Source organism: Megascapheus bottae, chromosome 3 (assembly GCF_031878675.1).
Source record: "Megascapheus bottae isolate mThoBot1 chromosome 3, mThoBot2.hap1, whole genome shotgun sequence".
Lineage (NCBI taxonomy): Eukaryota > Metazoa > Chordata > Mammalia > Rodentia > Geomyidae > Megascapheus > Megascapheus bottae.
The window spans coordinates 71382429-71406384 of record NC_143511.1 but is presented as its reverse complement, the minus strand read 5'-3'; the positions used below and the strand labels follow the sequence as shown (position 1 = coordinate 71406384).

Here is a 23956-nt window from a genome sequence, read left to right as displayed (position 1 = left end):
AAAAATGTAAAAGGAAAAAAAATGATATCAGCACATGTTTAGAGCAATAATCAGTAACAGAATTAGGACTAAACTCTGGATCTTCTTGACTCTGATTTGGCCGCTTACCAATATTAGCAAACTTCTCTCATTCCTAACTATAACTTATAACTTGTTTGTTGCCTAGCTTGATGGTACGTGGGCACCACCATTTTCTGATGACTCCTGCATTCCAGTGTCTTGTGGACATCCTGAAAGCCCAGAGCATGGATATGTGATTGGCAGTAATTACAGCTTTGAAAGCACAATTACTTATCAGTGTGAGCCTGGCTATGAATTAGAGGTACAGATTGTTTAACTGGAATTAATTTGCCTTACTATAAACTCAGGATTATTTTTAGTATTAGCACAAATTTACTTTACCAACTTGTTCCTAAAAATATCCATTATATTTTGTTGCCTTATACACTTAGTGGTGGAGTGCTTGCCTTGCATGCATGAAGCCCTCAGCATCAGTGGTGCTGTGGCTCAAGTGGTAGAGCGCTAGCCTTGAGCACAGAGGAGTACAGGGACAGTGCCCAGGCCCTGAGTTCAAGCCTCACAACCAGCAAAAAAAATAAGTACATTTCCTAGGGTCCGGGAGTTTGGCCTACTGGGAGAGTGCTTGCCTAGCGTACACGAAGACTTGGGTTCAATTCCTCAGGCCTACATATATAGAAAAAGCCAGAAATAGTACTGTGACTCAAGTGATAGAGCTCTGGCCTTGAAAAAGCCCAAGGATAGTGCTCAGGCCCTGAGTTCAAGCCCCAGCACTGGCAAAAAAAAGAGGGGCAGGGGGTCTTAGTCTTAATAGACCTCTGTTACGGCTCTCTGGTCTGCTGGATGAGGGATATCAGGGAACTGCCTTTCTCCCTCTGCACCTGTATTTGCCTTTGTTTATACAACAGAAAATGAGAGAGGAAGGAAGAAAGGAAAGAAGGAAGGAAGGAAGGAAGGAAGGAAGGAAGGAAGGAAGGAAGGAAGGAAGGAAGGAAGAAAGGAAGGAAGGAAGGAAGGAAGGAAGGAAGGAAGAAAGGAAGGAAGGAAGGAAAGAAGGAAGGAAGGAAAGAAGGAAAGGAGAGAGGGAGGGAGGGAGGGAAAGGGAAGGGAAAAGGAAGGGAAGGGAAAGGAAAGGAAAGAAAAGGGGAAGGAAGGAAGAAGGAAGGAAAGAAGGAAGGAAGAGGAACGAAGGAAGGAAGGAAGGAAGGAAGGAAGGAAGGAAGGAAGGAAGGAAGGAAGGAAAGAGAGAAAGAGGGAAAGGGAAGGAAAGGGCAGGAAAAGGAAGGGAAAGAAAGGGAAGGAAGAAAGGAAAGGAATCTGCCAAGGATGAATTTTGAAGTAATTTGATGATGCATTTTTGAGAAACTATACCTGTCCTTTACACTACGGTCATTTAGCATATTTCCTTACTGTTCTCAGTGCTGAGCATTTGAGTCTGCAACTACATTGCTTTGCATGCTCTTATTGTCTTTCTAGGACAGAATTCTTTTCTTGTCCATGACCTTTCATTGCTTCACAGGGGAACAGACAACGAATCTGTCAGGAGAACAGACAGTGGAGTGGAGGGGCAGCGACCTGCAAAAGTAAGTTCAAGAAAAAACACCTAGTGGTCCCTACATTGATGTTCAGGACACAAAATAGCCATGTGCTAGAACTGTTTAGTATATCAGCCTTGTAATTTGAAAACAAGTTTTCAAACCAACTCTAAAAATATAAGAGATTTTGCTCAAGGGGACCAAACCAATAATGTGTCAAAACTTAGAGTAGACATTAGAGACTACATGGAACACAGCACAAGATGCCTGGCCCTGGAAAATAAACTTCATTTAGAGACTGGTGATTATACTTAAATACGTATGGAGGGGCATCACCTCCAATACATATGAATTAGGAAGCTGAGAGCTGCTGCCTCCCAGTGCAATACTGGCCAACTTGGGCATCTTTTTAACGTGCTTCCAGGATGGCCATGAGTGAATATTCACAATCTATGTGGATTATTGCGTATAGACTAATTCACATGGGTTGATTCCCAGTCAGTACCCCCTTTGCTTTGTCTGCCCAAAGACAATGAAACATTAAAGACAAAAGTTTCAACTGTTACAAGTGGCCAGCTTTTTAATTACCATTCTGGTGGAATCATCCAGTTCTCAGACTGGAAGGGCCTCTTCGACAGACTCTTCCTGTCCCTTCTATTGACAAATGAAAGGACCAAAGGAGGTTACTCCAGTTGCTGCATTTACTCAGTGGGTAGGACTTGAAGCGTCCTACCCAGCCTCAGAAAACAAGTTAGTAGCTGAGCTGACACAATGGTGCCTCTATCCCTCTGGGCTCATCCATATTGTATGGTTACAATTCAGTAGAGAAGTGGCTATCTTTAGTTCTTAAAACTCATATAACATATAACTCAGACCAGGAACGTGGCCTAGTGGTAGAGTACTTGCCTAGCATGCACAAAGACCTGGGTTCAATTCCTCAGGATCACATACATAGAAAAAGCCAAAAGTGGTGCTGTGGCTCAAGTGGTAGAACTCTAGCCTTGAGGAAAGCCCAAGGACAGTGCTCAGGCCTGGCCAAAAAAAACTCATATAACTATGACGTAATCTCATATGTGAAAATATGAACCATATCCGATGTCTTTTATTCCCTTTTTCCCCAAGTTCATGCTTCCTCATTTTTCATACTTCCCTGTCATATTTTGCTTACCCTCTCCCCACAGGCAGTGTGACCTTGACCAAATTATTTAATGTCTCTGGGACTTGTTTATCTTCAACCACTAATTGAAATAATCTCAGGTTTAAGAAAAAATACAGAGCACTTTTAAATTTAAATTTCAAATGAAGAACAATTTTAATATAAGTCCCCAAAAATCTTTGAGACATACTTCTACCTAAAATATATCTGTTATACATGAAGTGGATATTCAGACTTAATTGGGCATCCGGTCTTTATCTTTTTACCTGGTTTTTGTTTTGTTTTGTTTTTTTTGCCAGTTCTAGGGATTGAACTAAGGATCTGAGCACTGTCCTTGGGCTTTTTCCTCAAGGCTAGCACTCTGCCGCTTGAGCCACAGCACCATTTTTGGCTTTTTCTATGTATGTGGTACTGAGGAATTGAACCCGGGTCTTCTGCATACTGGGGCAAGCACTCTACCACTAGGCCAAACTATCGGCCCCTACCAGGACTTTATTACCCAAGTGTTATACAGATTTACTGTGGTAGTACATGAGAATTTTTGAACTGCAGTTGCAGTTTAATAGCGTTCTTTTTATTTCACCCACCTGTTCACACAGACCTTCCACTATCCCCAATATTATTAACAACATGCAGACAGCTGAAATAAATAGAACAAAATAGAAGTCTTTATAAGTGACAATGTATTTATTAAGTACTTACAAATCTTGTTATATTCTTCCATCAGTGAGTTTCACTGTCTCACACAGGAGTAGACCACAATATTTTACATACATTGTACAATTCTATATGTATATATGTATACATATATTAAAATAAATATGTACATTATGTATGTGTATGTAATATATGAATATGTATGTGTATATAGACAGATATGTCTATATATAAACACATATATATACATACCTATGTATGTATACACACACACACATAATGTACTGAGTACCTCTGGCTGTTACAACAAAAGAAGGAAAGAGGATTTGGGGAAGCAGTCTGCATATGGCTTCTGTTCTTCCTTTTAGAAAGCAGATGTGAAGCTCCAGCTGAGTTTCTGAATGGCAACGCTGTGGTGGAAAACAGCACAGGGGAATCCCGGGTATTCTACTCTTGCCACCGAGGCTACAGCCTAGAAGGGCCACTGGAGGCGTACTGCACAGAAAACGGAACCTGGAGCCACTCAGTTCCTCTCTGCAAACGTGTGTGTTGACTTTAGAGAGGTTTGAATCCCATCAGCTTCACTCCTAGCTTCCTGCTTGTCTCACATAGAGAGGAAGCTCTACAGATGAGCGAGATAGTCCCGAAGAAAGCAATTCCTATGTTCTTAATATTTCTCCAATAATAAGGGAAGACTTAATGCATTTTTTATTTTTTATTGTAATTAATAGAAGGGTTACATTATATTCACCAGATAGAAGGTGCATTACTTCACATACATTGATACCCTTTCTCATGACATGGTCCCCATTTCCCTCTCCCCCCCCCCACTCATCATGATTTACTTAATGCATTTTTATTGCTAGTATACCTTTGTTTCCTAATGCTGATCAAAAAAAACTCTAAAATAATGATGTGAGTCATTTTAGATTATTTAACTTGACATCTTAGAACTTCAGGATTTTGTGGTCGTACTTAAATAATTCGGTATTTCCAGATCTTATCTGATTTTATCTTTTTTGTGTTAGTATCTTTAAGTAGTTTTACATAGGAGTTGCCACTTAACACAGTAGTTTATGAAGACAGTGCATCTTGGTCAATGTCACTTCTCAGTAACTCCATGTGGATTCAAAACAAAGCTGTATATAAGTTGTATGTGCCTTAAAGCTCATATCAACTTGAAAAATTCTCTCCTTAGGAATCAACTCTGCCTTCAAAAAATAAATTAGAAAGAGGAGAAATATCTATCCAAATTTTCTTTTCTTTGAACAGCAAATCCATGCCCTGTCCCTTTCGTGATTCCTGAGAATGCTGTCCTTTCTGAAAAGGAGTTCTATGTTGATCAGAATGTATCCATCAAGTGTAGGGAAGGCTTCCTACTCAAAGGACAAGGAGTCATCACCTGCAATCCAGATGAGACATGGACACAGACAAGTGCCAAGTGTGAAAGTAAGTCAACAAAGAGGACCCAGTGAGCCACTTACTGTGGGGTATTCTCCCATCCTGTGAAATTATGTTCCATGAAAGAACTCAATGCTCAGCTGTCTTCTACTTTAATGTTTAACACTCAAGAAAGTTCTTTAAATACCAAACATTGTGGGAACAAAATACTTCCCAGAACTAAGCTAAAACCTATTTGACCACAATGACAGAGCAAATTTACAAATGTACTCTTCCAAAAATAAGGAAGAATTTAAATTGAAGATATATTTTTCTCCATACTGCCACAAATGCTTATTTTATTTTATTGTAAAGATGATAATGAGTACATTTCTTTTGAAAGTGTTATCCCCTTTCTCCTCTTCTCCAGATTTCCCTTCCCCTCAACTCCCTTCCCCCTCAAGTTGTAAAGTTCATTTCCAACATAATATCCAGTGAGTATGGTTATTGCATTGGTTTGCCTATTGTCCCACCATTTCTGTGATCCCCCTTTCCCGTCCCCAAACCATGTAAAGTTATGTACAAGAAAGAAGTAATCATGGAGGAAAAAAAAGGAAGACAAAAGAAATAACTGAAAACAGAAAAAAGAAAGAAAGAAAGCAATCACAAAAAGAAAAAAAAACCTCTTGTTTCCATATCATAGAGATAATTTTGATTAGTCATATACATAGCTATTGGGATATTGTGACCTTCTGCTAGGACTATCCTAGGCATACACTAATTATTACAAAATGAGGGAAACCATGAAACCTGTGTTTCTTTGGGTCTGCTTACTTCACTTAATATTATTTTTTCCATCTTTTCATTTCCTTACAAATGGAGCGATATCATTCTTTCTGATAAAAGCATAAAATTCCAATGTGTATACCACATTTTCTTGATTCATTCATTACTGAGGGGCATCTGGGTTGATTCTGTATCTTAGCTACAGTAAATAATGCTGCAATGAGCATAGTTATGCTGGTAGCTTTAGTGTGGCCTTATTTGTAAAATGTCCAGGAATGGGATTGCTGGGTCCTAGGGGAGCTCTGTGTTTAGTCTTTTGAAGAACCTACACAACTGCTACCCAGAGTGGCTGGACCAGTTTACAATTCCCACCAACTGTATAGTATTCTCTTTTGGCTACATCTGGCTAGCATCTGTTATTACTTATTTTCTGATAATGGCCATTTTAACTGGGGTGAGGTAGAATCCCAATGTAGTTTTGATTTGCATTTTCTTTATCTTTTTCTTTCATTTTTCCTTCCTTCCTTTCTTTTTTGTTGTTGATGTGGAGCTTGAACTCAGGGCTTGAGTGCTGTCCCTGAGCCTCTTTGTGCTCTACCACCTGAGCCACCTCACCACTTATGGTTTTGAATGGTTAATTGGAGATAAGAGTCTCATAAACTTTCTTACCTAAACTGGCTTCAAATCATGATCCTCAGATTTTAGCCTCCTGAGTAGCTAGGATTACAAGTGTGGGCTTTTGCATTTCTTTTATGGCCGGAGTTGTTGAACATTTCTACGTGTGTCTATTGGCTATTCTTATTTCCTCTCCAGAGAAGACTCTTTTTAATTATTTAGCCCACTTATTTTTTCATATATTTTTATTGTAATTAATAGAAGGGTTACATAATATTTGCCAGATAGAAGGTGCATTACTTCACATACATTGATACCCTTTCTCATGTCTTCGTCCCCATTTCCCTTCCTCCCACTCCCACCCCTCATTTTGTTTTCCCCCTTCCCTATCCAATTTCAAATAACCAAATATACATATATCCAATATATCAGATAACAAAGTGAAATACTGTAACAATATGAGATAACCAAGGGATGGCAAAAGAGATGAGAGATAACATAGTACATTAAGGACAACAATCACTCATTATATGGCTTTGGTTTCTATATCCTAGAGGTCCTTTCATTTAGCGACATACTGTATGACCTATGTATCTAGGTTTTGCTCTATTGCAAATCTCTGCTAGAAGAGCTCAAGGTTTCTACTGATTATGACAAATGAAGGAAACCATTGAGCCTATGTTCCTTTGAGTCTGGCTTACTTCACTTAATATGATTTTTTCTAAGTCTTTCCATTTCCTTACAAATGGGTTTAGCCCACTTATTAATGGGTGGTTGTTTCTTTAAGGATTTGGTTTTGGTGGGTGGTGTCAATTTTTGAGCTCTAAGTATATTTTTGATATGAGGCCCTTGTCTGTTGCATAGCTGGTGAAGATCTTTTCCCAATCTGTGGGCTTTCTATTTATCTTGCTGGCTATGCCCTTTGACATGCAGAACTCTGCAGTTTAATGCAGTCTCATTTATCTAGCTCTTCTTTGATTTGTTGTGTTTCTGGATCTTTATTTATGAAGTTTTGACCTGTGCCAACGAGTCAAGCTATTATTTTATAGGCTGACATGCTTTACCAGTACAAATTCTAGAATAGTTCTCAACTTGAGCTTCTACCAGAAGCACCTAGAGAGCTTTTTAGAGCCTTAGATAGCTAGCGGCCAGTCCTGGATTTCTGATTTAGTAGGTCTGGGTGAGACCTGAGAATTTGCATTTCTATTAAGTCCCTGAGTGTTATTGATGAAGATTATTATGACTTGACTATGAAAAGTGCCCTCCAGGCTCATATTTGGTCCTCAGCTGGTGTTACTATATGGGGTGGAATAAACTATGAACTTTAGAAGGTGGGACTTTTAGCTGAAGAAAGTAGGTCTTTGTGACAGCTCCATGGCAATATCTTGCCTGTGACTACTTCCTGTCTTCGGATGTTGGTTAAAAATAAATAGATGAGCCAGGCACAGTAGCTCATGCCTATTATCCTAGCTACTCAGGAGGCTGAGATTTGAGGGTAGATGTCTAAAGCCAGTCTGTGAGAGGCTTATCTCCAATTAACCACCAAGAAACTGGAAATGGTGCTATGGCTCAAAGTGGTAGAGTTCTAGCCTTGAGCTAAAAAGATCAGGAACAGGGCCCTGGTGCTGGTTTAAGCCCCACAACCAACAAAAAAGTTAAAATAATAAAACAATAAAAATAAGTAAATAAATGATGAACAAATGTCTATAGTTAGGAAGAAATATCAAGTACCCCAAAGTCCTTAGTTTTTAACTAGTTAGCCTACTGCATCATTAGAAAGTTGATTTTCTTTTTTTTCATATATTTATTATTGTAATTAATAGAAGGGTTAGATGATATTTGCCAGATAGATGGTGCATTAATTCCCATACATTGATACCCTTTCACATGTCTTGGTCCCCATTTCCCTCCCCCCCAACCCCCACCCCTCATCTTGTTTTCTCCCCTTCCCTATCCAATTTCAAATAACCAAATACAAATATATCTGATATATCAGGTAACAAAGTGAGATACTGTAACAATATGAGATAACCAAGGGACAGCAAAAGAGATGAGAGATAACATAGTACCTTAAGAACAACAATCATTCATTATATGGCTTATGAGTCTATATCCTAGAGATCCTTTCATTCAGCGTCCTACTATATGGCCTTTTGTATCAAGGTTGATTTTCTTTTTTTTTTTTACTCCAGATAACCGAGTACTATAGAATTTGGGCTCAGTGTCTCCATAGTATGGTACCATACAGCTTCATAAGGATGAATTGTGTATTTGTCTTTCCCTATTTGTCTAAACCAAGAAGTAGCTTTTTCTTCTCCCCACATCCCCCGCAAGCCCTGGTTAGTTCAGGGCTTGATCTCTGGGCATAGGCACTCTTCAGCTCAAGGCTAGTACTCTACCACTTGAGCCACAGCATCAATTCTGGTTTTCTGGTAGTTAACTGGAGATAAGAGTCTCATGACTATTGTGCCTGGGCTGACTTTGAGCCTTGATGCTCAGATCTCAGCCTCCAGAGTAGTTAGCACTATAGGCATGAGTCACAAGTGCCCGGATTCTTCTTTTTTTCTATCCACCTTGGATAGAAAAGAGTGAGACTTATACTGGATACTGTTTAATATCTTGACTCCAATCCAGTCCCTGACTGTGGTCCACCCCAAAATAAGTTTGATTATATTAAGGCGTCCCATAAAATCCACAAAATAAACCAGGTGCCAGTGGCTCACGCTTGTAATCCTAATTACTCAGGAGGCTGAGATCTGAGGATTGCAATTCAAAGCCAGCCCAGGCAGGAAAATCTGTGAGACTCCAATCTCCAATAAACTACTCAGTAAAAGCTAGAAGTGGAGCTGTGGCTCAAGTGGTAAAGTACTAGCCTTGAGCAAAACAAGCTCAGGGACAGCACCCAGGCCCAGAATTCAAGCCCCAGGACTGTCAAAAATAAAAAGTATAACATATGTCATTCATTCTAATATAGATCCCCAGAGTAGAGCACCACTGCTTTACAGTGTTATAAAGAAGAAAACGAATGTGTTAAAATGGTTCACCTTTAAGATTTGAATAAGAAAACAGATATCCCTAGATCTTTCTCTGTCCAGTTTTTCTCAATCACAACAGATTATTCTTTTAGTTGCTACTACTCTAGATACTAGGTGGGTGAAAATGTTTCCTTGATGTATTTTATCTTTGCTTTTTGGTTCAGTCTTAGAAGTGAGTTTGTGATCTCCAGCAGGCTTAGTCGCATAGGTGTAATTATGGCTTTGTTTGCCTGTAGAAATCTCCTGTGGCCCACCAGCACATGTAGAAAATGCTATTGCTCGAGGCATCCATCACCAGTATGGGGACATGATCACCTACTCGTGCTACAGTGGCTACATGCTGGAGGGCTCCCTCAGGAGTGTTTGCCTAGAAAATGGAACGTGGACATCACCCCCTATTTGTAGAGGTAATAAAATACATAAACACTTACTTCTTAATGATCCTGTGGGGAAATGTATATGGGAATCCAATATAACCGACAATTACTATGCATGCTGCTTCAGTTTTCCTTTCAATTCCTTTTTAATATGTGTGTCAAAATGGAAAAAAGGAAGCCAGGCATCAGCGGTTCAGGACTGTAATCCTAGCTACTCAAGAAGATGAGACCTAAGGATCCCAGTTCAAAGCCAGTCAAGGCAGGGAAGTCCATGAGATACTTTTCTCCAATTAACGCAGCAAAAAGTCACAAGTAGAGCTGTGGGTCAAGTGGTAGAGAACTAACCTTGAGCACAAAATCTCAGGGACAGCACCAGGCTCTGCGTTCAAGGCCAGTACTGACACACAAAAAGCCCAGCTATCCAAGTGTCATTTTAAAAAATCCTAAGAATTGTTTCATTTGTCCTACATATATTTCCTGAGAGATGAGAACTATGCTGGTAACCCCATGAAGCTGGGATTCACACTACAACTCCAGGGTAGCCCGGGTTTACAGACCATCCCACTAGAAGGAATGACTTCTTCCTCTCACCTGGCTTAGCTCAATCACCAGAGGATATTTACTACTCTACAGACAAGGAGAAGGTTTTAGGACTTAACCTTGGAGTTTCTACAAAACTACAAAATGTCCTAGAAGATATGAGAAAACCCAGCAGAGCAGCCTGCCCAAATCAGCCTTGAAACACAAAAATTTTTAACAAAAAAATGTATTTTTAGAAACATGTAAGTACAGTTGGGTTCCAGTGGCTCACACCTGTAATTCCAGGTACTCGGGCTGATAACACTTGAAAACCAGCTTTAAAGTAGAGCACAGTTCAAAGCCAGCTTGGGCAGGAAGTCTATGAGACTCTTACCTCTACTTAATTAAAGGTGTTCTTCAAGTTGTAGATTAGCAGTCTTGAGGGGGAAAAAAAGCTCAGGAACACAACACTCTGTCCATGAGATCAAGCCCCAATACTAAAACACACACACACACACACACACACACACACACACACACACACACACACACACACACTCACGCACACACGCACACACGCACATGCACACACGCACGCACATTGAGTATACAATGTAAGTAGAGATCCTCCTGATAGACACATGTGGTCACAGATAGCTGCCACAGAGGTGACAGGGGATCTGTTGATCTGAGGGTGCACATGGTAGAGGGTTGAGTTTGGAGATGCTGAGGAATAAGGAGGAGGAAAGTCATGGCTTGTGTGCCTGGGACTTGAGAGATGTGTCAGGAATGGTTCCCAGACAAGAGTCATTTGAACTAAGTTCTGAAGACGGAAATGGATGCTAAACAAGAAAGGATTAGAGCAAAGAGAAATGTGTGTGTGTGTGTGTGTGTGTGTGTGTGTGTGTGTGTGTAATATTATTCAATTTTTGAATTAAAAAAAAAAGAAATTCTGTTGTGTGCACCAGCATCTAGTGAATATATGCTAATAAGCCAGGCACAAAAAGACAAACGTGTTATGATCTTTCTGATACATTGAAGGTAAAAGTAGTCAAACTTAGATGTAAAGGATGCAGTCGTGGGGAGGGATAAATGGGGAGTCAGATAGGGAGACGTTGGCCAAAGGCTATAATTTTTAATTATGCAAGATGAATAAATTCTACCAATCTAATGCATTGTGACTAGTGAATAAAAGGAAGGAGGAAGAAGGGAGGAGGGAAAGAAATGATAAGTATGTATTTAGCTCGATTTGATGATTACTTCACAATATGCATATAGGAAAGATATCAAGTTGAAATTGCTTCATAATTTGATCCATACTCCAAACCTTTGCATTTTGGTTGTTTGTAATAAAGTTTCGTGCTTTTGCCAAGGTTACCCTTAAACTGCAATTCTTCTACCTCTGCCTCCAGATAGCTAGAATTACAGGCATGCACTACCATGCCTGGAAAGTTGTAAATCTTAAACATATACAAAATTTCATCTTTATATTATAGCCTCAGTAAAACCGAGGGAGTTGCAATGGTAACATCTAATAACAACCTATACCTCTTTGTAAATTGAAATATCCTCTTGAGACTTGATATTGCTTCTGCTCTTTACGGACATATTATGAACTATAAATGAGCGGTTCTGATTTCTACCCCAGTCCTTTCAGAATTCTCTAGAATTATGAGTTATCCTGTTCTCTTTCTAGCTGTCTGTCGATTCCCATGTCAAAATGGAGGCGTCTGCCAACGCCCAAATGCATGCTTCTGCCCAGATGGCTGGATGGGGCGTCTCTGTGAAGAGCGTGAGTCTGCCCTTCAATTTTACTCTGAATTCTGAACAATTCTATGGAAGCCACTGAGTTGGGGGAATTCCTAGAAACTGTCTCCTGTTGGAAGGAATCCATTGGCTTAAATCCTTACAGCAGACCAGAATATACAAGCCTGATCTAAAAACGCCAAGGGGGCTGCAGGAGATGTAGCATATACATGAATGTACAAGGCTGGGAATATATACTTGTCAGGACTGTCTAATATCATTGTCACGTGTCTCCTGGCATGCATGGCATGCATTTGCTAGAGTTGTCTTGGGAAGGAGTTTATGGTAGAGTCTCACAGCCCTCTCCTCATCTACAGCAGTCATTGCTGCAGTTAGTATAAATACACAGCATTGCATAAGACTGTACTTTGTGAATATTAGCAGCCCACTGTCACCTTTTATCAGTGATACCACTAATTAAGAAAAGAAGAAGGTAGAAATGCTTGGTAAATGAATACAGAATTCTTATAAAAAATATGTCCACTTTACCAGGGGAAAGAAAATTAGTATTTTTGGTGTATTTTTATGACTAAACTGTACTGTGCTTCAATATCTCAGTATTTAAGGGTCAAATATATTTCCCGATTTCATCAAGAATAGTGTATGGAGAATCCTTCATGTAATGGCCATTGGTCTACGCCAGTTTTTTTCCCCTAAAATCAGACTCTAAAACTTAATCAATATGAGATCTGAGTGCTGATGGGATCATACCTAGCCCCTCTAGAAGCTGAGATCTGGGATCATACTTCAAAGTCAGCCTGGGAAGGAAATTCAATAAGACTGATCTCCAATTAATCATAAAATGCCAGATGTAGAGCTGTGGCTTATGTGGTAGAGCACCAGCCTTGAGTGAAAAAGCTAAGGGACAACACCTAGGCCCTGAGTCTAAGTCTTAGTACCACAACTTCATAAATATGATCTTTTGAACTATTCTATGTAGGAAGTTGAATAATGGAAAAAACAAAACTTTAGGCTGCTAGCCTCTCACCAAAGCAAGTATATCTACAATGATTAAGAAAGATGAAGAAACACATTTTTTTCTTTCCACTTCTTCATCATTCTTTTCTACTAAGGGCTCAACTGCCATAAAACCGAGAGCACAAGGACTCGGAGTATCTCTCTGAGGTATCTCAACCATAGGCCTTGCTTATTACCTCACTGAGCATGAATTCCCAGAGGTCATCTGGAAGATACTGTTAAACCATAGAGTCTGTTTCAGCAGAACTGAGTTCAGACCTAAGAATCTGCACTTCTAACCAACTCCTACGTGAGCTCAATACTATTGGTTAGAGCACCATACTTGGAGGAGTAAGACAACAATGTTCCCATCTTTTAAACAGCCTCTTCTAGGAAGAGGAATGTCGGCTGGGGAGAGTACAGGGGCGGTCTGATTCAGTCCCCACAAAGCATCAGTTTCAAGGAAATGAGAGTTATTCCATCACCACTAAAACATTACGAACAGTAACCTCCAAGATGGCTCATCTGATTCTCATTCTCATATTTAGTCTCAGAGAAGAGTTGCAAGGCAGGCAAATCCTCTCGGAGCATCTGACGTAATTTGTAATGGAAATTTGAAATGAGAAGACATGGAGATCACCCGGATTGTTTTGTGAGGAGTCAAAGTGGAGCACTTAGCAGGCATCGATTCCGCTGTGTTCTCACTGAAAGGGGTCATTTGGCATTAGAGTAATTACATATGGCCATGGATTCAGATTTACTTCCTTACTTGTGTTTTCCCCATGATGCTATTGACAAGCAGAGCACATACTGGAGGCTTCTTTACTGCGGCATGCAAGGTTTCGCTCCTGGATGACTAAGTGTTCTGTGAGCACTTGAATATCTCTGAGCATGTATGTCTTAATCAAATCCTTTCCAATACCTTCTTTATTTTTATTTTTAGCAATATGCATTCTTCCCTGTTTGAATGGTGGTCGCTGCGTGGCGCCTTACCAATGTGACTGCCCAGCTGGTTGGACTGGGTCCCGCTGTCACACAGGTAGGCTTCCTCTTTGGGTTTACTTTATTTTGTTTACTGGTATCCAATGCAAAGCCCAAAATGAACTACCCATGAATGTCACTAACGAAAAACATCTTTAGGGATTAAATTTAGAGACTGTGGGAACTCTTAAAGCACTTTGATATTTATGCATACTTCTCATACACCCAAACCTGAACCCTCCTGCAAACTGTCCTGCCCATTTAGAAGCACCTTATCTCAGATATTAGTGCCATTTTTCCAGATACTGAGTCTTTCTTGACTTTGCCTCTTCTTTCTTTTATTTTTATTTTTTGATGGCTATAGGGTTTGAATTCTGGACCTCGGTGCAGTCCCTGAGCTCTTTCACTCAAGGCTAGCACTCTTCCACTTTGAACCACAGCTCCACTTCCACTTCCTGTTTTCTCCTGATAGTTGATTGGAGATAAGAGTCTTATGGACTCTCCTGCCTGGCCTGGCTTGAACCATGATCCTCAGATCTCAGTTTCCTGAATAACGTGAGCCACCAGCACCCCCCCCCCCTCTTTATCTGAGGTCACCAATGTCTTTTTCCCTTCCTCACATCCTGTGCTAACCTTCTGTCACCAACTGGTAGAGACCTCTGGATCATGGCCAAACATGACCCATTGTTAGATGCCTTCCATGCCTCCACTGCCAGGCCAAACATCACTGTACTGCTTTTGCACGTGTCTTTGAGAACTTAGCATGCTTGTATATTGTCTCTACATCTCACCTAAATTCTTGTGACAGGGAAGGTGTTTCCACTCAGCTAAAGCACAACCCAATTCCTATCTTGCCATTACTCTTTGACCCTGTCTGTGGTAATGACCCTCTCTACTGTGCTCTGAGCAAATTCTCCCTGACCACCCATCTCATAGCTTCGCTCTTTCCTCTACCCATTTCAACCTTATCCACCTCCACATTCCTGCCTGAGTTTCCTTTTATTTTCAGACTTATTTCTTTATCACAGTAGCCTAATTTCTCACGTTCCATATCTGTGGTGTTATAGACAATTTATAGCGCCATTGATTAGATGTATTTGTATTTTCTTAGCTCCTTGATTCTCTTGCTAGATCTGAGTTTGTTTCTTCCCTTTCTTATTGCAAATGAGTGTGATCTAAGTTGATTTTATTCCCTACTTTACCAAGAGTGTACCTCCAAGGGAAAGATGATATTTCATGTCTCCTTTCTTCTCCTTTTCATTCTGCTTATCTCATGCCTGATATTTGTCTAGCAAGCACTGGGTATATTTTAGGAACAAACAGCTATAGAAATGATATTGATTTCTATCTCATCAAAGATGAGTTTTTCATCTAGAAAAGGCTGTTACCTTCTTGGGGCTATCATGAAACTGAACTGGTTTACTTTTCCAACTTTCCTGAGCAGGAATTTTATTTTCTTCCTATAAGGCGTTCTCTTGTGTCTTTGATGTGTTAACCCTTCTGATATTAGGACATCATCATATCTAAGCAACCTCAGGTTTTTTAACAAATAAATTCAAGCAGATACAGAGCTTAGTTATGAGACTAGATTTGTGAGAGAAGATGTCTGTGTCATAAATTTTCAGTGTTCTCTCAGAGTTTCATCTATAGCTGCTTTTGAACCATTTTAGGTTTAGTCTCATTCCAATCAGAACTCATAAAAAGCCATGCAAGTGCATCTCCTAGATGCACAAAGGGCTTGTGTTTGAATCATCTATTATGTTAAACAATCTGTGAGCCTGATTTATTATCATCAAAGTTGGTTTCTAGCCTAATTATACAATCACTCAGAGAGTTAAATGCTTGCTCCATTAAGAGATTCACAATCTAAGTATATGAAAAAATTATAGTCCAAAATAGTGCCAAGTTGCATAAATTAAGGGGAAAAAAGTATATGAGAAATAGGGGTAGGCCTCACCAGGAAATAGAGGGAGACCTTTTCCCACAAGCCTCTATGGACATCTTTAGAATTTTTAAATACCCATTAAGTAAATGAATTTTTCTTCATCCCAGCTACTTGCCAGTCTCCTTGCTTAAATGGTGGAAAATGCGTGAGACCCAACCGTTGCCATTGCCTTTCAGCTTGGACAGGACACGACTGCTCCAGGTAAGGCAACCCCAAATAAATTAATGTTTATCTATAATATCAGGGTTGAAAGTCAAGATAAGCCATCTCTAGAACCAGAAGGTATCTCTAGTATTAGTGCATGCATTTTATATTCCCAAATACACTCTTTAAATCTGAACTAACACCAAAGCTAAAAATAATCACAATAATGTTAGTTCAGTCATTGGGCTCATGGCTCACTTTAGTAGCACAGGTACAAATATTGGAATAGAGAGATTAATGTGTTCAAAAATAGTATGAATTTGTGAAACATTCCATTCCATGTGTTTTATTTTATTGTTTTTGTTTGTTTTCAAAGGTTTTTTTTTAGATAAGTTCTCATTATATAGTCCAACCATGCTTCAACTTGTAATTTTCTGTATCAATATACTGATCCAAATTTTATCACAAGAAAATGAAAGAAATGAAGAGAAAGGAAAAGAGAAAGAGAGAGAGAGACAGAGACAGAGACAAAAGGGAAGGAGGGAGCAAGGGAGGAAGTAAATACATAAGTAAACACTTTTTTGTGTGTAGGTGGGTCATGGGGCTTGAATTCAGCCTGGGCGCTGTCCCTGAGCTCTTCAGCTCAAGGCTACCACCCTACCCTTGAGCCAAGCCACTTCCCATTTTCTAGAGGTTAATTGGAAATAAGATTCTGAGGTCCTTTTCTGCCCAGGCTGGCTTTGAACCTCAGTCCTCAGTACTTAGCCTCCTGAGTAACTGGGGTTACAGTCATGAGCCACCTCACCCAGCTAAGTAAACAAATTTTTGACAGAAATTGCAAGGATGTAAAATAAATAATAGTTTATGGAACATTGCCTACTAGATGTTTAAGCGATTGGGTATGATAAAAGATAGTATTGTGGGGCCGGGAGTTTGGCCTAGTGGTAGAGTGCTTGCCTAGCATGTACGAAGACCTGGGTTTGATTCCTCGGTACCCCACGTACATAGCAAAAAGCCGGAAGTGGTGCTGAGGCTCGAGTGGTAGAGTGCTAGCCTTGAGAAAGTCCAAGGACAGTGCTCAAGCCCTGAGCCCGAGCCCAGGACTGGCAAAAAAAAAAAAAAAAGATAGTATTGAAATTGGCAAGAAATATTTTTTCCTCAAGCCAAATATTTTTGGTCTTGTATTTTTAGTTTATATATTCACTAGTTCATTGACTTACAAGAAAATTTATGGCACATTATGTTCTATTTGTTGGTTTCTCATTTCTGATTAGAGAAAAGACTACCATCAAAATAAGTCCACAGAAACAGGATGACTGGGAAGGGTGGGGGAGGGAGAGGGGGACAAAAACATGAGAAGGGGTATTAAGGTTCAGGAAGTAATGGACCCACCACTTGACAAATGTAACTGTATCCCCTTTATACATTATCCTGACAATAAAATACAATAAAAAAATAAGTCCACAGGAAAATAGTTTTAAAATTGTACCTGTTTAAAGCTCAGAAAGTACTTTGTAGTCTATTTCATGGATAAACTCAGTTAAATATTCAGACACTTTCCTTACAAATGTTACAGTGTTAGAAAATTATTAATGCCAGTGTAAGACTTTCAATATACATACTGCATTACATCCTGAAGATTTAATCCCTGTGTTGTAGGAAAACTAAAATTAAATGGACATTGTCAGATTCACTTTTAAAGCAGAAAATTCAGCTAGATGAAGTCAATTTTTATTTTCCCATTTGCTGGTGAATCATTTTTACTGGAATGTCAATGTCAACTTGCAAAGAAATGAAAGCTATTAAAATTATAATTAAAAAATCAGTCTTTGCCAGTGAATTTTTCTTGCATTATCTCCAGTGTATGCTACCTTTACAGAAAGATTACAGATCACTACACTCTAGAGGGAACTTTGGAGAACAAATGCATTCAGAAGCATTCAGAGAGGGAGGAAAACAAAACAGAGACTCAGAAAAGATCAGAAAGCATTTTTGACTTTCCTAGAACTTTACATTTTATATGTTACAGATAAAGAAAATGGAAACTAGGGCTTGCATGGTTCCCTAACATGGAAATGTTTCTGTAGTCACACTCCCCTACCATGGAGTAAGGGCAGTTAAGAGCTTCTATACATATATTTCTAACATACCCTTAAATTATTCAAAAGCCTGAGATGAAAATTACAGAAAAATTATGGCAAATGACGTGGAAAGCTATATCACACACTTAAGGAAAGCCTAATGCCATCAACTGGATCAGACAGGCTATTTATACTGTGATCCATTCTTCTAGGAGACCTAAGTCAATTAAGATGCTCGTCCCTCCCTGTAGAGGGATTTGCATGCAATCCCAAGACAGAGAAATCACTAGATAGAACATCAGAAGGAGCAGAACTGGGGACTCAACCATCCAAGCCCCACTATCGCCTGCTTCATCTCCTCTCTGCAAGCGCTGATTCACCCTCTCCTCCCCTGCCCGCTCCCCCCGCAGAGTAGTTTTCTCTGCTGGTCAGTTTGCATAGGACAGAACTGACCATAAATTGCACATTTTATATAGCATCATGCAATATCTAGAGACATTCATACACTGCCCTAGTTTACAAATCCAGAGAAAGGACTGATTGATCCAGCTTTATCCCAGGGCCCAGCAGGTAAGGACAAGTTGTACCAAGGGTAATTTTGGTAAGGCATTGGGTGAAGGGCAGGTGAGGCCGGTAATAGTTGTTTTCCTTCTCTCCTACAATTCTGAGTATCTTAAGGACTATGCAATCAGTCTATGTGTAGGCACCAAACTACATACTCAATAAATGTTTTATGACAAGAAAGCCATTTCTGGATGTGAGTAACAGGAAGAGAGCATAATTGCCTTGTTGACTCTAGCAAGTTTCTTAACCTGGAATCTTCTCTAGCGATAAGTAAGACAAACCTGAGCTTGTTCAATCTTAGTTGAGTCTTAAGAAAGAAGTTATGTTTCCTCTGATCTCTTCCCAAAATTGATTCTAAACAGACATCGTTACTAAAGGTTGCAGATTACTAGTGCTCTAAGAGACATTTAGACTCAGGAAGTCCAAATACTTCACTTTTCAGATGAGAAGGGTTTCACAAAGGAAGCTAGTAACAGGAGGGAGACTAAAATGTAGGTCTCCTGGGCCGGGAGTTTGGCCTAATGGTAGAGTGTTTGCCTAGCATACACAAAAAGACCCAAGTTCAATTCCTCGGTACCTCATACATAGAAAAAACTGGAAGTAGTGCTGTGGCACAAGTGGTAGAGCGCTAGCCTTGAAGAAAGCCCAAGGACAGTGTTCAGGCCCTGAGTTCAAGCCCCAGGACTGGCCAGAAGAAAAATGTAGGTGTCCTTCTTCTCAGATCTTATTCTCCACGTGATCCTCCCATCCCTACAAACCCCATGGCAAATAATGCGATATTCCAGTCAGCACCCCCACAAGTTCTTACTTCCTTGGTTCAGTCTTTTGAATGTTTTTCTTTCCTTTTGTTTTGTTTTCCTCCAGGAAAAGAAGGACTGGCTTTTAGTCACCACACTCCCAAAGCAGGATCCTCTCTTCCCGACAGCTCCTAAGGCCCCTGGAACTTACACCAAGGAAGTCCACCATGGTGCTGGGGCTTGTTTGCTTTAGTAAACATGTTATTTGAGGTTGACTTCTTCTTTAATTTGGTGATATATTTTGTTATTCCTCATGGCATCCTTTCTTACATGTTTCTGTTTTTAAATGTGCCTGTATTTTCTATATAAAAATTATACTAGATAGATGCTACTCCATCTTCATGAAATGTACATACTCTGCTGTCCATTGGGAAAGTTTCTGGAACACATTTTTATTCAGTTACTTAAGATGATTTTTCCATTAAAATATATTTTGCTACTAAATAATATTTGGCTGGGTAGTGCCATTTTCTGAGGTGGTCAGGGCACAATTAAGAGGACTCACAGTTTTCCATCTACACTGGTAGGATAACACATGATTACATGTAGTATACCAAGCATTTATAAAAATGAAAGAGAACCCTTTTTTCTACTCCCATTGTCTTTACAATATGTTCCCCAATAAAGGATTCCTTTTATTTAAACATAGAGCAACTGTTGGGCTCAGTCCTCTAAACAAATAATTCTGAACTGATGTTGGGTTGGGGGCTAGATTATTCCTCTCCTAGCATTTGGAAAGCTGTAGCTCAATAGGAGCCGGAGGAAACAAGATGGCAGTTTCCCAAATTAGTGTGCTCCCTTACCTTCTCCCAGTGACATCAGAGAAGTCTAATAACTGAGCAATTAATAGTAAGCCTGTACTCAGGCCTTATTGCAACTCACTGCTTCAATTTCCTCTGCTGTCTATAAGGTATTGCAAGTCTTGGCATGCCATTATTACACAGAGATTAAAGTCCAAAGACTTCACTTTTGATTTATTGCAATAAACTATATTATAAGCGAATGTTAACAATAAAGAGTATCTGGAATTTGCCATAAGTTCACAGGCTAGTTCAGCCCTTAGATTCAAAATATAATTTAGCCATATTAAGAAATACCAAATATGGAAAAGAATATAAAGAGAATTCTAAATGTTTCCAGTTTAAGTAGGAACTGAAAAAAAAATCACTCAAAATAAGTCCCTAGTATAAATAAACTCACTCAAAATAAGTTCCTAGTATAGTGGTATTTCTATGGCTAAAGTAACCATTATTCCTCGTTCTTTGTTATATTTTCTAAATAGGATAGATTTCTAAATAACACATCAGAAAAGAATGTTAAGGGGCCAGAAGTTTGGCCTAATGAGAGAGTGCACAAAGACCTGGTTCGATTCCTCAGTACCACACACATAGAAAAAGCCAGAAGTGGCGTGGTGGCCTGCGAGATAGAGTGCTAGTCTTGAGAAAACCCAACGATAGTGCTCAGGCCCTGTGTTCAAGCCCCAGGACGTGCAGAAAAATAATATTAAGATTATATTACTTATAAAGAGCCAGAATAATATGTCTCAGTGAAACATCATCTATAAGCAGATCCTGAGGCGTGTGAGACAACTGAAGATATAAAGGGCCTGCACTGGTAGCAGGGGGTCCTCAAAAAATAAATAAATAAAAAGAGGCCAAGACAGGATTAGACAATCAATAAATGAATTAGAGGAAATGCTTACGAAAGAAACCATGTTGGAAGAAAGTAGGAATTGGCTGGCTTGTATTAGTCAACCCTCTCTCACTATTACAAAATGCCTGACACGATTAACATTCTACAGGAAAAGCTTTGTTTTGGATCATAGTTCCAGTCCATACTCACTTGGCTGTGTTGGCAGGGAGTGAAGGGTGGAAGAGATGTGCCAGGGTGCTAGCCTCCCCTTCAAGAGCACTATCCTCTGTGACCTGCCATCCCCCAACTAGGCCCTGCCTCCCAAAGGTCTCACCAGCTTCCAGCAGATCCCCAAGCTGAACACCAAGCCTCTAATACAACTTTACAGGATGTTCAAGATCCTAACTCAAGCACAAATTCATCATAGGCCTGACCTCAAGGAGAGAAAAAGGAAAGAAGGTTGAGTGGAATTGTCTTAGACTTAGAAGATTGCAGTGTAATTCTTGGAAATGCTCAAGAAACCACCAGAGGAGAGCTCTGTCTCCCAAGAGCAGGCTTGGCCCAGTATTCCCTGTCTCTCTGTGTCTGGCCTATAGCAGCAAATGGGCACCTCAAAGCACAAACACAGGGACAAGTACCAGGCACAGCAACTGAGCCCCACGGGCCAAAACTATTCCTTATCTCAGAGAGAGCTGGAAGAACAGAGTTCTCAGGCCAGCCTCATTACATCAGAGGAAATGGGAAAATTATTCAACATGCTGGACTCCAACAATTTATTACTGGGGGGAGGGGAGGAGTATCAATTTACATCCTCGCCTCTCACTGTGCACAAAATCTCTCCCAGTTAATAAGTTCAACGTAAACACTCAAATCTTAAAAATTAGAAACTATAAGCTGGGTGTGGTGCCGCATGCTTGTAATCTTAGCTACTCAGGAGGCTGAGATCTGAGGGTCACAGTTCAAAGCCAGCCTAGGCACAAAAGTCTGTGAGACTCTTAACTCCATTAACCATCTGAAAACTGGAAGTGGTGCTATGACTCAAATGATAGAGTGCTAGCTTTGATCAGAAGAGCTGAGGAACAGCGCCCAGGTTCAGAGTTCAAGCCCCAAGACCTGCCAAAAGAAAAAAAAAATGGAAAGTATAGATGCTTAGCCAGGTGTGGTGGCTCATGCCTGTAATCCTAGCTGCTCAGGAGGCTGAAATCTGAGGATTGAGGTTCAAAGCCAGTGTAGGCACAAAAGGATCTGAGACTCTTATCTTCAATTAACCTCTAAAAAAACAGGAAGTGGGGCTTGGCTCATGGGTAGGGTGGTAGCCTTGAGATGAAAAGCTCAGGGATAATGCCCAGGCTGAGTTCAAGCCCTGTGACCCACAAAAAAAGAAAGAACGAAAGAAAAAAGAGGGAGAAAGAAAATATAGATGCTTGTGTAGTAATGTCTCGAAAAATAAGGAGTCCGAGTTTAAGAAAACCCATGAAGCTCATCCATACTGTAGTGTTACTAGTTCCTTATTCTGTTGTGGCTGAATATTTTCTTTTTTCTTTTGTTGCTAGCACTGTACCACTTTGAGCCACAGTACGCCACTTCTAGTTTTCCAGTGGTTAATTAGAGATAAGAGTCTCACAGACTTTTGTGCCCAGGCTGGCTTTGAACCTCCATCCTCAGATGGCAGCCTCTGGAGTAGCTAGGATTACAGGCATGAGCCATCGGCGTCTGTAAGGCCTGAATATTTTCTTGATTGGATAGTCATTTTTTGTTCATTAATTCATTTGAAAATGGACATTTGGGTTGTGGACCTTGAAAACAATAGGCTAAATGAGAGAAGCCCAGCAAAATAAAATAAAATAAAAGGCTTCAATTTATACATTGAAACAAATCTATAGGGATAGAAATAAGTGGAGGGAAATGGGAAGTGGTGGGTGAGACATAGGATTGGTAAATTTTCCTTCAATGGTAAATTTTTCTTCAGTTAGATAATTTTTATGGTTGCACAACTGTGTGAATATACTAAAAACCACTAAACTATGTACTTTAATGATGATTGTATTATAAAACATTTTAGAGCTCTGTAGAAGAAACAAACTGATAATAAAATGTGGAAATTTCTCAAGCCAAACATTACCAAATTTTAAAACCAAGCAAAACACCCAGGATAAAATGAGAACATTTTAAGGTATGATTTAACAGATGTACTAAGAAAATGTTTTAGTTATGAAAAGGAATTCATTAAAGAATAAATACTGATTGAAAATAAGCACTACTAAAATGTAAATCAGAGCTGAGATTGTGACTCAAGTGGTAGAATATTTATATACCTCAGATAAACATATATACAAGACAGAAGTCAATAACAATGGTAACAGGGAATAAACCAAAGGGGGGAAAGGGTGAAAAAAGAGATGCCTGCAAGCAGTGCATCATAAAAACCTCTTGTTTCCATTTTTTGCAGTTCATTTAGATAAGCTTCATTTTATATGTCCATTTGCACTCAGCTATTGAGTCACTGATCCTCTGCTAAGAATATCATAGACATATTCTAGTTATTACAAATGAGGGAAGCTGTCATCTGTGTTTATTTGGGTCTGAAATATATATATATATACATATATATGTAGTGGGAAAGGAGAAGACTAGGGAAAAATTATATTAAGCAAAACAAGCCAGACTCAAAAAAACTTTTAAAACATGCATATATACCTGTTCAGTAATCTTTTGACTGACCAAAAAAAAAACCATAAAACAATATGGTTTGTCAGTACATATTTATGTGCATTATTTATATAAACACCTGCCAAAAGCCCTGGAATTGGTTATGTAAATCAGAATTTATGAAACTAATGGATACAAAAAACATTTTGTGAGTGTATTAACACACTTTTAATGACATGAAAAGTCATGATGGCAGACTGTTTTCAATTGAAAATAGAATATAAAATGTGCCTAATTATGTTCCGAGTTTCCTAAAAATAAG

At 39.5% G+C, this 23956-nt stretch overlaps 1 protein-coding gene across 1 annotated transcript in view; it reads left to right on the top strand.

Annotated features, from left to right (window-relative positions):
• Svep1 (sushi, von Willebrand factor type A, EGF and pentraxin domain containing 1) overlaps positions 1-20095 on the top strand; it is a 152536-nt gene extending 132441 nt beyond the window's left edge. The window contains exons 40-48 of the mRNA XM_090330416.1: positions 167-322; positions 1538-1601; positions 3735-3908; positions 4639-4815; positions 9419-9589; positions 11775-11870; positions 13785-13880; positions 15875-15968; positions 19421-20095. Of these exons, the coding sequence (XP_090186542.1) occupies positions 167-322; positions 1538-1601; positions 3735-3908; positions 4639-4815; positions 9419-9589; positions 11775-11870; positions 13785-13880; positions 15875-15968; positions 19421-19442 (1050 nt within the window). The 3' untranslated portion in view covers positions 19443-20095. The remainder of the gene's footprint in view (positions 1-166; positions 323-1537; positions 1602-3734; positions 3909-4638; positions 4816-9418; positions 9590-11774; positions 11871-13784; positions 13881-15874; positions 15969-19420) is intronic.
• Positions 20096-23956: the final 3861 nt, after the last annotated feature.